The sequence below is a fragment of the Chrysochloris asiatica genome, unplaced genomic scaffold (assembly GCF_000296735.1).
Source record: "Chrysochloris asiatica unplaced genomic scaffold, ChrAsi1.0 scaffold00067, whole genome shotgun sequence".
In the NCBI taxonomy this organism is placed as follows: Eukaryota; Metazoa; Chordata; class Mammalia; order Afrosoricida; family Chrysochloridae; genus Chrysochloris; species Chrysochloris asiatica.
In genome coordinates this window covers 13,706,220-13,721,480 of record NW_006408585.1, presented here as the reverse complement: position 1 = coordinate 13,721,480, position 15,261 = coordinate 13,706,220, and the positions used below count along the sequence as shown (strand labels likewise).

The following is a 15,261-nucleotide window of genomic DNA, read 5'->3' as shown; positions in this document are numbered from 1 at the left end:
AGCTGTCAGCAAACAGCTCCTCTCCCTCCCTGAGTCCCTGGTCCCCAGCCATTCCATCTGTCCACGCCACCATCTCTGCTCCATGCCTGGCCTTACTGCCTTTCTGAGTAGGGTCACACTCTCCGCTCTTCTTGCTTGATGGTTCCAGGGACCTCTGCTCCTGGGCTGCAAAATCAATCAATCTCCTCCTTTTGCAAAAACAGAAAAAAAATTCTGCTTCTACATTTCCAACTCTCACAGTTAGTCCTGATGGCAAGTATTCACTGTTGTACCACAGTAGTCTTATCCCCATTTCCTTTCATCAGCCTGTACCCATCAGATAGTGAATCATTCTGTGGAGATTCTGCCTTTTGGTCCTTTTGACCACACATCTTTCCTGGAGGTGGGAGCTTTTTCTCCCTATGTTACGAAAGAAGAGACTGCAATCGCGGCCATATAGCCAAGCTATAAGCATACCCTGTAATATTCCTCCACTGAGACAAGAGCCAACAACACTTGCTAAGCATTGCATGCAAAAAGGGAAGCCTATCGCCTGACCATATTCACCAGGAGACACCCAGTAAACCTAATAACAAACACCAACAAACATCCACTTAAGCATTAACCTCCTCCCTCCCAAAAAACGTAACTATTTGAAATGACGAACAAGAAAAACTATATCAAAACATGTCCAAAAATAGAAGAGAGTAGCTGAGACAAAGGAGCTGGAGACAGATGAGGGCTTTCCTCAAGAGGAAAAGCAGGTTTTCAATATGCCTGAGAAAGAATTCAGAAGAAATGATATGGAACCAAATTCAAATGCTCCGAAAAGGGGTGGAGGAAAACAAGAAAGAAGTCAAGAAAGTACTACAAGAGCATTCACATAAAATTGATGCAGCATTGGAAACAATTCAAAACCTGCAAAAAGAGGTCCAGATGATTAATAATAAGATATCAGAAATGGACAATACACTGAAAGGGGAAAGGAGCAGAATAGAAGAGATGAAAGTCAGAACTCTTACTGCTTTTTGCAGTTGACTCCATTACAAATTGATATTTCTGCTTCCCGATTTTCAGTATTGCTAGCTATGTTTTACTTTCAATACTTCTATGTCTGAATTGAGTTCTGAGTAGTGTTGTAATATATGGTAATGTCAAGTTGTTATCTGATGTTACTGTTTCTCAGTCCGATGAATGGAAGCAAGCGTACCATTTTGTGTTTGCCATTTGTACACATCAGTTTAGTGTGGGTTTGGGTGATGTTGACCGCTATCTCTCATTGGTTAGGTGCTTGGTGGTACTGGTGGTTATGTGCCATGGAGTCAGTTCCGAACCATAGTGAACTCTGTATAGGGTTTCCAAGACTATAGATCTTTGTGGGAGCAAAGATCTTTCCCCTACGAAACCACTAGTAGTTTCGAACTTCTGACCTTGCGATCAGCAGCTTGATTTGTAACCACTATGCTCCCAGAGCTCCTTGAGTAGGTTTTTAGGAGCTAGTATTAGCTCTTGTGGAGCTCTCGGGTGAGCTGGGCTGTATGAGCACTGTTGCTATCTCATAGGGTGGGAAAGAAAACAAAACAACAAATAAGCAACTGTTCTGTCATGAATTATCTAATGTCTCTTCTAGCTATAGTCTTTAATTCCCATCAAACAGTGGGTCTGGATAAGAGAAGGTGGGAGAAGATGCTGATAACATGATATGATTCAGCTGTGAATGTTAGCAGTTGATTGTAGTTTAGTTTGAACATCTAGCATAGGTTTAAAATAAGCCGTTTTAGAAGCAGGAATGGGGGAATCTCACTACCATCAGGAATGAGCCAGGAGTGGAGTGTGTCCTTTGGACCTCGAGATCCTGCACATTGAACCTTCCCCACCCAGGGACAGAAAGCTGTGACACCGGAGAAGTGGCAGAGGAACAGCAGCAGCAGAACCAAGAACTGGAACATGAGGCAGTGTAGTGGACTTACCAGCTCACAGAGCAAGTAAAGCCGAGTGACTGGGCGGTAAACTTGCTTAATAGAGTGGGGAGCCTCCAACATTTGGGAAGCTAGGTTTGCTGATCCACAAAGCTAGAGTTGAATGTCCTCAGGCTGAGACTTATGGTGGAGTGGTATGTTCTGTGGGTATTTGTCAGTAGCTGGCTGGAACGATTGTGCCCTGAGAATTTCTGACTCTGAATTGTAACCTGTTAACTTCCCTACTAAACCCTGTAAGTCTGAGTATGGTGGCTGAGTTTTATGTGACCATTGCAACAGATTATCCAACATAGCTGAATAGAGGACTATGGGAGGAATGGTGTCCTCCAAATTTTTTGCAGCAGCCAACAATGAAAAGAGAAATTAAAGGAGGAAAAAAAAAAATGAAAACAGGCAGTAACCATAAAAAAAGCATAAAATAACTAAAGAGAGAAAAGAAGAACAGGAAAATGGAATAGAGAGTAAGTAGTAAACAGAAATCAAAAAGAACAAAAGAGGAGAAATGAGGAACACAAGAGAAAAAAAGGAAAAACAAAAGCTGAGATAGAAAAAGATCAAATTCAAGGGAATGTAAAGAGAAAGAGAAGAAAGAATAAACAAAAATTATCAATGAAAGGGAAAAAACAAAAACAGTGTAGCTGTTGGACCCAGAGAAGATGAATCTTGGGGGTTTCCTGCCAGCCAAGGGGCTCACGAGGGAAGGATGACCTTTTATTCCCTGAGGTAGCTCTGAGCTCTAGAGACTAAGTTGTAAATCAGGTCCCCCTTTATTTCAGGCAGGTCAATACGGAAATTGGGGAGGTGTTTTGAGATAGAGCAAGTATTTTGAAATGATTTACATTTTTAAATTCCCTTTCCTGAGGCCATTTGACTCTGGATTAAAATATTTTGACTTCTCATGGGCTGGGTCTGTTCTCATCTGCAGGGACTCTGCACTTGTAGGTGCCCTCTATCCCTGGAAGACTAGTAAAGTTCCATTCTTCCCGTTTACCTGCCATACATTCCTTTTAATGTATTTCAAGTTCCAAAATGTAAATACAACTCCTCTCCTAATCAAGACCAATTCAGAGGAGGAGGAAAGTAATTGTGGGGACACTGAAATAGACAAAAGGATAGAGGTTAGAAGTGTTAAAAACTTGCTGACCAATTAGATGTGGGAAAGGCTAGTATAGGATTACTGCTCACTAACTGAATAGGCTCTGGGAACTGATGGAATACAAGTTGAAATCTTTTAACAAACTGATGCAGGACTGGAGGCACTCACTCATCTATGCCAAGAACTCTGGAAGACAGCTACCATCTGATTGAAAGAGATCTGTGTTTGTGCCCATTTCAAAGAGAGGTGATGTCAGATGGGGAATTACTGGCTTTTCCTTTCAGGATGTGCCTATGTTAACTTTGGAGAACTATGTACCTATCCTTGATACCTTGATTAATATATATTGTGTCAGGGATGTTGAGGACTTGTGTTTGATCTTTAGTGCTTTTGACATTCTTTCCTGATAACAGACATTGGGATTAGAGATGACTGTTTCATTCAAGATCCCTTGTGTTTTGGTTTCATAGTAGTTTTCATCTTGTAGGACATTTTTATAATATACTGGGTTTATTAAAACTATTCTTTAATTCCTTGTAAAAATCTGTTTCGTGATTGATACATCTTTCTAAATTAGTATTGGATACATCACATTACAGTGACATTTCTGAATGGTATTTCCTTGACTAGTATCTGGCAGTTTGTCGACTTTTTTTTTCTCCCTCTATATACATTTTTGTTGTGGATTGAGTGAAAATTTGCAGGACAGATCATCAGTTTTACATTCAACAAATCATACAACTTATTTTATCACAATGATTACAATCCCCTTCACGTATCGTCAGTTAACAGTATTTCTCCCTGTTGACTTCAGCTTTTTTTTTTTTTTTTAAACACTCAGGAATATATACTAATTTATACCACTAAAGGGCACATTTTTCAAGTCTGCCTCCTGGCCACTATCTGTTAGTCTCTCTCTTCCCATGAATCTAGAGTCCTCAGCTGCTGCCCCTCTCCATGTCCCCATCTCTGCCTCCATCTCTGGTGTCGCTGCTTTTCTGGATAAGGTCCCTCATTCTTCTCCCTTGTTGGTCGTAGGGTTCTTTGTTTCTGGACTGTTAAGATTAACTGCTCCCCCATTTTTGTTACAAAACAAAATTGTGACAGTTGCAATTAAGTCATGATAACAATTACTCATTATTGAATCATATGAATATTATCCCCATCTCTTTTAACCAGACCGTATAGACAAGATGAAAACTATTCTGTGGGACTCTTTCTTCCCCCGACACACTCTTAAACTAAACTCTCTCTTGAAACCTTATAAGCCAGTCACTTCATGCCTTTATTGACCCCTCATTTTAGGTAGCCAATGTCTAACTTGCATGTCCCTATCTACCCTGTGTACAGAGGGGATAGCATTGATACTTGATGTGAAGACTCCTTCCCTCTCTTTTGGTACTTAGAGTTACTACCTCCATGAGTATAGGTCAGGTTCATCAAATTGTAGCAATTTACCCTTGTTTCCTTTATCAAAAATTGTTTTTTTTTTAACTAGTCGAGTTGTTGCTGACGGAGCTCCTCACTGCACTTCTGCCCGATCCACCATCTTGTTTGTTCTGTTAGTCTACTTTTTATGTAAAGGAGATTTCTGCGGTGGTCCACAAATACTTCTTATTAGATATTTCATATTTACGTACCCAGGCTATTACTAATTCTATATTGAATTCTCATTTGTAGTGTAATAAAGGAGAATTAACTGCACTTGTACATCAGCTTCAAGAAAAAGAAAAACTACTTGCTGCTATCAGAGAAGATGCTGCTGCTACGAAAGATCGGTGTAAGCAGTTAACCCAGGTGAAGACATTTGTATATTCAAGGGTTGTGGTTGTATAAAAGGCACATGAAAGATTTTAGAAATTGTCCATAATTCTTTATTTGTGTATCAAATTTATACTGTGCAAATAAGTGATTTTCTGATTGAGTTTCTCTGTTGTTATGATTGTTTTGTTAATTTTGTTACTCTACATTTGAGTTACAAACTTAAAATAATACTCCTTACAGATATCCTAGTTCCTTAATACAGAAATATTTGTACATTGTGAGTACAGCTTACATGGAACTGACAGAATTATTCTCCAGAGAAGGACAAAACTTGGTGTAATCTTGTCTAAATTCAATTTGTAAGATAAATGTGAAGCTCTAATATAAGTTATTTATGGAGGCTCTTGTCATATTTATAATATTTAATTAATAAAAATCATGAAACGTGAGAAATTTACTGAGAAGTAGAAAAAGACTTTCAAAACAGTACAGAGATGAGAGAACAGAAGGGAGACACTAAGGAAATGTTTTCTCATTTCCTCCAAAATCTTGGTTTCCTTTTCGGGATATAATACAATACAGTAAATGGGGTTTACTTGTGAATTACTAGCTTGCTATTTGATGCCATGATGAGACTGAATGGCCTTCTTTGAATATAATCCCTTTATGGGAATTTGAAGAAAATAAAAACACTGGGAATACTTGGTTAAAATAAGATTAATTAAGTTGTTGCTAAAATAAGTAAGGGTGCTTTCTCGATACTGGAAACTTTGTGTAATTTTTTTTTTGTGTGTGTGTAATTTTATATGATTAATTTTCTGAAGGAGCCTTGTGGTTAAATACTTGCCTGAGAACCAGAAGGTCAGTGGTTCCAACCCACTAGCTTTCCTCAGGAGAAAAATGTCTCTGTCTGCTTTTGTAAAGATTACAGGCAGGAAAACCCTATGGGGCAGTTCTACTCTGTGCATAGGGCCATTGTTAGTCGGAATCAACACCACAGCAATGGGTATTGAGCTGTACTTTGAAGATGGACTTCACATCTGGTTAGCACAAACAGTTAAGTGCTGGGATGCTAAAGAAAGGTTAGCAGTTTGCACCCGCCCTGTGCCATCACTTTCATAGAGAGTAGAGCCAGGAAAACCCTATGGGGCAGTTCTGTCACATGGGATTGCTATGATTAAAAATCTTCTTGGTTAATATTATACATTATTAAAACAATCCATGAGTATATATAAACCAACCCTCAAGGCAACCATAAGTTACATCATAATTTTAGATTTTGTCCAACAATCAGGGGGCATGGACTGCAGATCACTTTAAAATTACTTGCTTGGTTTTCTTATACTTTGATCATGAATATTGGTGAGGAGTTAATACAACACACAACAGAGTAACTCCTGGAGAACATGATAGAAGCTTTCTGTTCTGTTCTTACTTTTCCTTTTCCTTATAATAAACTTTAATTTTTTTCTTCTGTATATACGCTAGCCTACCCTGGAGACCGTGGCTCCCGCCCCACCCCTGCCCCCCGGCCAGTGTTTCTATACCTTATAAGGGAACTAGTATCTGGGAGTAATAGAGCATTAACTCTTCTTACTTTTCTTACAGTCAAGTTAGCATATAGGCTTTATTCTAGGCTCACAGATGGCTAACTTTTAGACAAGAACGTGTACATTTTTAATAAATAATCATACACAGTATAGTTGAGCATTTTGAAGAGAATTGATATGAGCCAATGAGATACAGAAGAGTCTGGATTTTAAATCCCTTTGATTTTGCAAATACTTGTTTTAGAATTCATGATCAGTTTACTGAAGTTAAGTGTTGAGTCTCATTGTTACAGTCTTATCATACTTTTATTAATTTCTTTTTTGATTTGCTCTTCTAGGAAATGATGACAGAGAAAGAAAGAAGCAGTGTGGTTATAGCAAGGATGAAAGATCGAATTGGAACATTAGAAAAAGAACATAATGTATTTCAAAACAAGATGCATGTCAGTTATCAGGAGACTCAACAAATGCAGATGAAGGTATGCTTTCATTCTTTGAAAACAAGATAAAATGTTTGCAATTGCTTAATTAGTAAACTTTATGTACAAGGTCATGTGCTTGAGCCATCAAGAGATAGTGACTTGGTCCCTTTCCTTAGTGGTGAGCAATTTTTTTGATGGGGTGGGGTGGGGTGGGAGGTAGACTGGTAGCAAGCAGACAGCACTATTACAATAGAGGTAAATCTTGGATTGTTTGGAACCATGGAGATGAGAGGTGGGGAAGAGAAGAATCGATAGGGAAGCCTCAGTAGAGGTGGTGGTCCAGACTGGGTTGAGTCTTTCTGAAACAAGACATTTTCAAGTAAAAGAATGAAGGAGTATGCATATGGCATATACATTCTAAAATTCCATCGAGTGTAACAGTTACTGGAATGACTCCTTAGTCTCATTCCTAGAGGTGGTGATTTAATGGGTTGAATTTGGGGACCAAGATTGAGCTTTTAGAGTACCCAGATGTTTCTAATACAGGTTGTCCAGTGATCACACCTTGTGAAAAATAAAGTGAGAATTATGGTATTTGGGGGGTAGGGGCTGGTATGATTTTTAAGAAAAGATCTAGTGAGGTAAATACGGGCCATGTTTAAAGGGCCATATATGAGGGTGTGTCTAATAGTACTGCTTCTAGTATACCTGTTAATACAGGCACAGGTTTATTCTAAGCAAAACATGTTTAAACTTTTCTCTTGAGAAAAGTGGTTGCAGACTAGCTATCTTAGTAATATGCTTGTCTTAGTCGTTTTGTTAAGTTCCATGATTAGCAGTCCGTTACTTATGCTACAGTACTACACCAGGTGCCTTAAAGAAAAGGATACAAAAAGGAAGCAGTGCACAAAGATCTGTTAGCTCAAACAGCTGATACCTTCCTTTTGTTAGTTTTTTAAAGATTGAAGATAATGGTGGTGATTTTTTGGGATGAATCATAACCAGTGGTGTCTTGGATTTACTAGGACGATCCAAAGAGCAAGGCTTTACCAAGACAGTGTCTTTCAAGGGCTTCTGTTGGGCTAGTTAAATGGCAAAGCAGAGAGCTCCAAAGGGATAATCTTGATAGATTTCTCAAAGGACACACGACAATCATGAGAGCTTGTTAGTAAGTTTTAAGAAAATGGAAAACTACAATGATGTGAAAAAGGCCAGGAAAGTTGTGCTTAGGAATTTTTTCATCACTATAGGAGTCGGAACCGACTCCCCAGTACATAACAACAACAACAACAAATAGGAGTTCTGGTAGCATAGTGGTTACAAATCAGGCTGTGAACTTTAATAAGGTCAGCAGTTCAAAACTACCAGCTGTTCTGCGGGAGAAAGATGAGGCTTTCTGCTCCCGTAAAGATTTACAGCCTCGGAAATCCTGTGTAGGGTTTTTATGAGTCGGAGCTGACTCTACAGCATATAACAACAACAACATAGTGTACCTACTCATTCTTTGAGGGTTGTTGTGTCATTGAGTCAGTTCTGTCTCAGTGACTTTGTATAGGGTTTCTGTGGAGCAGCTGCTGGGTTTGAACTGCCCACCTTGTGGTTCGCAGTCCAGTGCTGATCCTACAGCACCATACTAGGAGTACTTCTATCGATTAACTTGGTTCTATTTCCCAATACTTTCAGTCATTATTATCCTAACACTTGACACCTTTTACTTCTCTACCTTGCCTAGTTTGTTTGCAAGTCAATATTGCATCCAGTTCTTTTGCACATCAATGTAGTTCATTACCTCATACTAAAATAGTTACAAAAGTATTGTATTAGATCTCCCATTTCCATGCTACTTGTAATTGGCACTAAATTAATTTTTCATAAAATAATTGCTTTGGTCATATTGCAAGTGTGCTAAAATTTACAAATTATTCGTCACTGCTTTGAAAGTTTCAAAATTTCCACTGAAATAATGTTGTTGTTAAGTGTTTTCAAGTTGGTTCTGACCCATAGCTACCTTGTATAGGTTTTCTGAGGAGTGACTGGTGAGCTTGAACCACTGTTCAAACCAACTTTGCAGTTCATTGTTGTTGTTAAGTGGTTTCCGACTCATAGTGACTCTGTGTAGGGTTTACGAAGAGTACCTGGTGAGTTTGAACCGCCAACTTTGCGTTTCTTTACTTACTCTAAAAACTCCCATTCACTGCCTCTGTGCTTTTATTGAACTCAGTTGACTCTGTCATTCCAGCCTCCAGCTGTTTGTATAGTCTGTCTCCCATTATTCAGGTGATTGAAGAATTGATTTTCCTAGCCTCAAATAATTTTTTCTTTGCTTCAATTCCTACAATACTTGAAATGTTAATGATGTTCATTTGACAGTTAGTCACATACTTATAATTGATAACCTTTTATTGGTGATGAAATATGTTTAAGTCATTCTTTTTTGATTGCTTCTCGAGATCAGGGTAGTGATTTCCATATAAATTCGCTGAAATCTAGAAACATATACCTTAATTTTTCTTAACTGAATAAGAGTTATTAAGAATTACTAATAAGATTGCTTCCATATCTGGTAACATAGTGGTTACGAGTCGGGCTGCCAACTGCAAGATTAACAGTTTGAAACTACCAGCGGTTCCACGGGATAAAGATGAGGCATTCTGCTCCCGTAAAGATTTACAGCCTCGGAAACCCTGTGCAGGGTCACTATGAGTCGGAACCGACTCAACGGTACTTAGCAACAACAACAACAACATGAAAGAAAGAAATACCTTATGTAGAAATAAGTTTTGGTATTCTTTATCTTTTTGACTGTATAGATCTGAAATAAAAAAGTGTAAGAGGTAAGAATATTTTAGTGCGTAGATTTTTGTGTATGAAAATTGCTATGTCTTCTATTATGGCTAGATTATTGCCCATGTGAAATTATAGTGAACCTATTTTCACTTTTTAAACAATTACTAATAATTGAATAAAAAAAATACTGCGGATGTAAAATTGATTGTTGTGTTAGGCCTATTGGGTAGGAAAGTGTCCTGGTGTGGCACTGTAGGATAAACGCTGGACTGCCAACTGCACACACCAGCTTCTCCTTGGAAATATATTATACAGGGGTGTTGTCAAACCGACTCGATGGCACTTCAACAACAACAATGATAATATTGGGTAGGATAGAAATTCTAAATCTTCTTTTGTGCTGAATATTGTCTTTGCATGTTTATATTTACAATATAATTGCGGTTAGCATCTACTTTTGTTCTTGAATGCTGTATTTCATTCATAAAAAATGCTATACGTTTTTTAATATTCATCACTTATAAACTATGTTGTTGTTGTGTGCTGTGGAGTCGGTTCCGACTCATAGTGACCCTCTGTAGGGTTTCCGAGGCTGTAAATCTTTACAGGAGCAGAAAGCCTCATCTTTTTCCCACAGATCAGCTGGTAGTTTTGAACTGTTGACTTTGCGGTTCCCAGCCCGATTCGTAACCACTACGCTACCAGAGATGTGTTGGATTTATTTGAGAAAAATAGTCCAAACTTGATTCTACTGATAACCTTTTTTTTTTGCATTCTCACAAGAGATTTTGTTTTCAATGTTAGTCTTGGCAATAATTGTTTTCTAAATTATATGTGTGAACTAATTTTAGTTTCAGCAATTTCGTGAGGAGATGGAGGAAGAGAGAGCTCGTTTGAAGCAGGAAAATGGTATACTGAGAGATGCTGTCAGCAACACTACAAACCAACTGGAAAACAAGTATGTTTCCAAATGCTTTGCTTCATTTGAATGGCAGAGGATTTCGTTCACTCATCAAAATGGTGCTTGACAGTAATTGGTTAGACTTTTGTTCTTAAAATGAGTCTATTTTCTAAAACTCCTCTTTTGCTGTGTTAAGATCTTGTTCAGTAAATTGCTCTGTGACAAACACTAGTGATACCAGTGAAAGTATAAATTTATGGGACTAACTTTACAAGTTCTATATGCTCCCTTTGAGTACTTCTCAAACTTCATTGTTAATATTTGAACAGTTTTTATTTACATGGATGATAGTTAAAACACAGTCCTGATTTTTACTCTTAAAAGTTCATGCTTCAGTGGTTCTGAACTGGAACCCAGGAATCTGCATATTAAGATGCGTTCTGTGTAATAGTGATGGAGGTGGTTCTGTGACGGCACTGTGAAAAGCAGTGTCCTGGAGAGACTGTATGCTCCGACAGTGAGTAACCACTCTGACCTATTGATTGTAATTGATTTTCAGACCAATGTGAGGGTGATGCTTGTGTATTCATGATCTTGAGTTGTGAACATCTGGCTTTCTTGATATTTATATTGGTTTTAGAGTTTAATTGTCATGTTTTTTTATTTCTGTTTTGTTCTGCTGTGTGTTGGGTTGCTATGAGTTGAAATCGACTTGACGGCACCTAACAACAATAACATTTTATGAGAATCATATTGTTCAGGAGTTAAAGTCACCAAACTTCATTATTAGTAGTAATTTATTAGTATTCTTTTTTGGTTAACTTTAAAGTTTCACTTTATTAGCTCAGAGAAACTAATACAAAATACTATGTATCTGTTCCTTATATGTATTTATAATAATGGAAGGTTCTTAATCCAGTTACTGTTTTCAGGCAGTCGGCTGAACTAAATAAATTGCGCCAGGATTATGCTAGGTTGGTGAATGAGCTGACTGAGAAAACAGGAAAGCTACAACAAGAGGAAGCCCAGAAAAAGAATGCAGAGCAAGCAGTTAATCAGTTGAAGGTGATTTATTCCTACCTTTATTATTTTCTGAATAATGTACATATTCAGTCCAGTGACCTAAATGTGGATACAGGTTTGAGAAATGTAGCTTGACCCTTAACTCTAGACCAAGTGCTCTGCCTCTAAGGATGCCTGATGAAAAAAAAAAATTGAGTATAAGCTTGAATTTGAAGTTACAGACTATTTGTAGATAGAAAAATAAAACCAGTTGATTCACTGGTATAAACAATAGCCGTTCATCTTATATACAAAGGTCAAGATTTACATGTGTAAAGCAAAAGTCATGTGTAGAAATTGTCTTAAAAATCTCTCTTTATGCCTTGGGATCTCTCAGTGAGTCCAGTAGAGCTTGTTTTATTTCTTGATTTTTTTTTGCTTGAGCAGAAGACCAAGAACTGCTGAGGTTGATTAGGTTGATGAAGGAAGGAAAGAGCAGGTTTCTTTCTTTTAGTACATTAATTGAAGTCCTGAGAATTGTCTATTCCTTTTTTATTGAGAAAGAATTAGTTGATAATATAATTTAATTTGTGTAATTTAATGTAATCTCAAAGTGTCATACAGATTCCCACCCAGATCATTGATACAGTTATAACTTGATACCAAGTATAACCAGTTAATTAGTAGGGGTTGAATGGGCTTTGAGAATAATTGAATGGGGAAAATTTTTTTAAAAAGTAGTTTTTGCTCTTTGGAAGTTTTCATGGATCTCTCTGGGGAATTGGTATAATTTTCTTTTGTTTAGTATTGATCTTGCTGGTGGGTTTATTGTTGGCATTTCTAGGTGTGGAAATTTGTCCTTCACAGATACGGGTAAATGGTTACATGATGTTAAAGATTACAGTCATAATGGGAGTGCTGTGATATAAGTGCATGCACTATATGATAGATTTTTGGGTGCAGTGGTTCAAATACTAGACTACAAGCTAAAATGTTGGCTGTTTGAACCCACTAACTGCTCTGAGAGAGAAGATAGGCAATTTGCTTCTATAAAAATGTTGTTGTTGTTGTTGTTAAGTGCCATCGAGTCGGGTCCGACCCATAGCGACCCTGTACAGGGTTTCCGAGGGTGTAAATCTTTACGGGAGTAGAAAGCCTCATCTTTCTCCCGTGGAGCGGCTGGTTGGAAATCAGAAGAAATTCTACTCTGTCTTGTATGCTTGTTGTGAATGGGCATTGACGTGATAACAGTGGGTTTGGTTGTTGAGTTACTGTGAGTCAGGAATAAAGATACTCTCTAGTCTTTTGGACTGCTTATCCACTGAAGGAAGATAATGAGAAAAACAGGTCATAGCTAAGTGGATCAGATACAGAATACCAGTAACTATCTTGATGTGACAGCATCAAAATTAAGTTTTTGAAATAGTCTCAAATTTGTAAATCCTGTAGGATGGCTTGTGGCTGATAAATAATAAATGGCTTTCAGACTGAGCATCTCTGCCTATCTTATTGAAATGCAGGAGACTAGGTATAATAAGCAGTGTTATTACATAACTGTAAAGACAGGATAGATTATTTTTTAAAAAGCAATTGAGTCCTCTTGTTTTGTACATCTTTTCTAAATGTCAAGGTTCAACTACAAGAAGCTGAAAGGAGATGGGATGAAGTTCAGAGCTACATCAGGAAGAGGACAGCAGAACATGATGCAGCACAACAAGGTACAGGAATGCCTCCTTGTTACTGTGTATTGCCATAAGGGTTTTGTGGGGTTTTTGTGTACAAATTAAAGGTTTGTAGCAAACCTATGTTGAGCTAGTGTTTTGTCTAATATCATGTGCTAACTTTGTGTCTGTGTTGAGTTTTGTTAATTTTCACAAATTTCAGACTTTTTCATAATGCTAAGGAGCTCTGGTAGCATAGTGGTTATGAATCGGGCTGCGAACCTTAAGGTCAGCGGTTCAAAATTACCAGCCGCTCTGCAGGAGAAAGATGAGGCTTTCTACTCCCGTAAAGATTTACACCCTCGGAAACCCTGTACAGGGTCGCTATGGGTTGGAACCGACTCGACGGCACTTAACAACAACCCAACCAACCGATTAGAAGAGACCGATTCATATTTGTGCCCATTCCACAGAAAGGTGACCCAGTTTTTAAACTCAAAATAGAAGTAATTGCAGTCTGAGATAACAAATATCACAGTACTCCTTGGGCTACTGAGACTAGATAATCAAATGATTTAATGCTCCTAAGAGTCCATTTTAACACAACGCTAACACCAGGCCTTACCCATCAAGTAGAGGCCTAAGTGTGTCTGTTACTTGGTATAGAGTGGCTCTGGGAGCACAGAAAATGCACCTGGGTATTTTGGATGAATTATAAGAGGCCTGTAGGGATACAAGCAGGAAGAACAGCAGAGGGAAGAAGATCTGATTACCTAGGATTCCACTCTTACGGAGAGTTCTGCACAAATGATTGAAATCAAGCAATGGGGAAGGTAAATACCAAGACAGAAGACGTTTCCTTCCAGAGGAAAAGGAAGGGAAGCAACCTTAAAAATTTAAGTGTCAGAGGGTAATGCTACAAAGTTGCACAAATCATACTCTGTCCCTACGGACAAACATCCAGGGTCAAAGAGAAGCAGCTCCCCTTTCATTATGATATCCCCAGAATGGTTTTTAAGATCCCAAACCCAGACTCTTGCAGCACTGAACCCTGAATGGATTAGAAGCAGCTGAGGCAGAGGGTGAGAACATGGATAATGCCGAACCTACCAGACCTCTGCACCCTTCTTCAGATTTTCCTGTCAGGCAGCTACTAGTAAGTTTAGACTTGATTTAGGGCAGTTTTCTTTGTTTTGTGTTTTTGGTCTCAACAGAGAAATGACTAGGGAGGTCAGAGTTTACATAGGTTCCTTAGTTCTATAGAAACCTGCTAAGAACCTTCAGTCAAACCTGTGTCACTGGGAAAGGGGATCAGGAAACAGGGAGAAGAAATGGTCAGATGAAGCTCATTGTCACAGCGGTTGGCACCCGGAAGAAGAAGCAGGGGACACAGCAGTGGGGACCGCTAGTATTGCCTGTATTACCTGTTTGTTCTCTTCATTGTTGATCGGTGATCCTATTGACCAAATCAGGAACACACAGGTATCAGTGTTGCTATTTTTCTGTTCCTTAAGGGATGATCAGATAGATGGTCATCGTAAACTGAGCATTATCCCCAATGATGCCATTTGTCACGATTGTTCAGGTTGTTCACATTGTTTACTTCCACTTTGGAGTCTTTATTTCAGGTACTAGATATAGTGAGTCTAGGAACATGGGACAGATGATGGCAGAGCAGGGACTGAGCCACATGTGAGAATTACGATGATCCAACCAATTTTTGATCATAAGTGATTCAGGTTTCCTCTTGTTGCGGTAGAGAACAGTGTCCTCCCACCTGGGCTTAGTGCATTAGTAACTGCTGATAGCCTTGGTGTGGTTGGGGGTGTCAAGGCTTTTGCTGGGCTGTTGGCTGCTGTTAGCTGGCAAGGAGTTACCTCTGGGCATGAGCTCTCAGACTTTGTCTGGCAGACAAATGGATAGTAGGCACTGGGGCTGCGGGACCCATGCTGCTCCTGCTCCTCATGAGGGTTCAGCAGAGGTCCAAGCTGAGCACACTTTGCTCCTCACTTGCTTCCTCTTACTATGCCCTGCTACTGCCACCTGTCTCCCAGGCCTCTGTTAGCAGCTCCAGTAGCAAAAAGAACCTGAAGCCGGTAAAAGCAGAATCCAGAGCTTGA

At 38.8% G+C, this 15,261-nt stretch overlaps 1 protein-coding gene across 1 annotated transcript in view; it reads left to right on the top strand.

The window, feature by feature from the left end:
* KTN1 (kinectin 1 (kinesin receptor)) overlaps nt 1-15,261 on the top strand; it is an 88,700-nt gene that overhangs the window by 9,674 nt on the left and 63,765 nt on the right. The window contains exons 5-9 of the mRNA XM_006864643.1: nt 4,735-4,851; nt 6,707-6,847; nt 10,429-10,535; nt 11,411-11,543; nt 13,111-13,198. Of these exons, the coding sequence (XP_006864705.1) occupies nt 4,735-4,851; nt 6,707-6,847; nt 10,429-10,535; nt 11,411-11,543; nt 13,111-13,198 (586 nt within the window). The remainder of the gene's footprint in view (nt 1-4,734; nt 4,852-6,706; nt 6,848-10,428; nt 10,536-11,410; nt 11,544-13,110; nt 13,199-15,261) is intronic.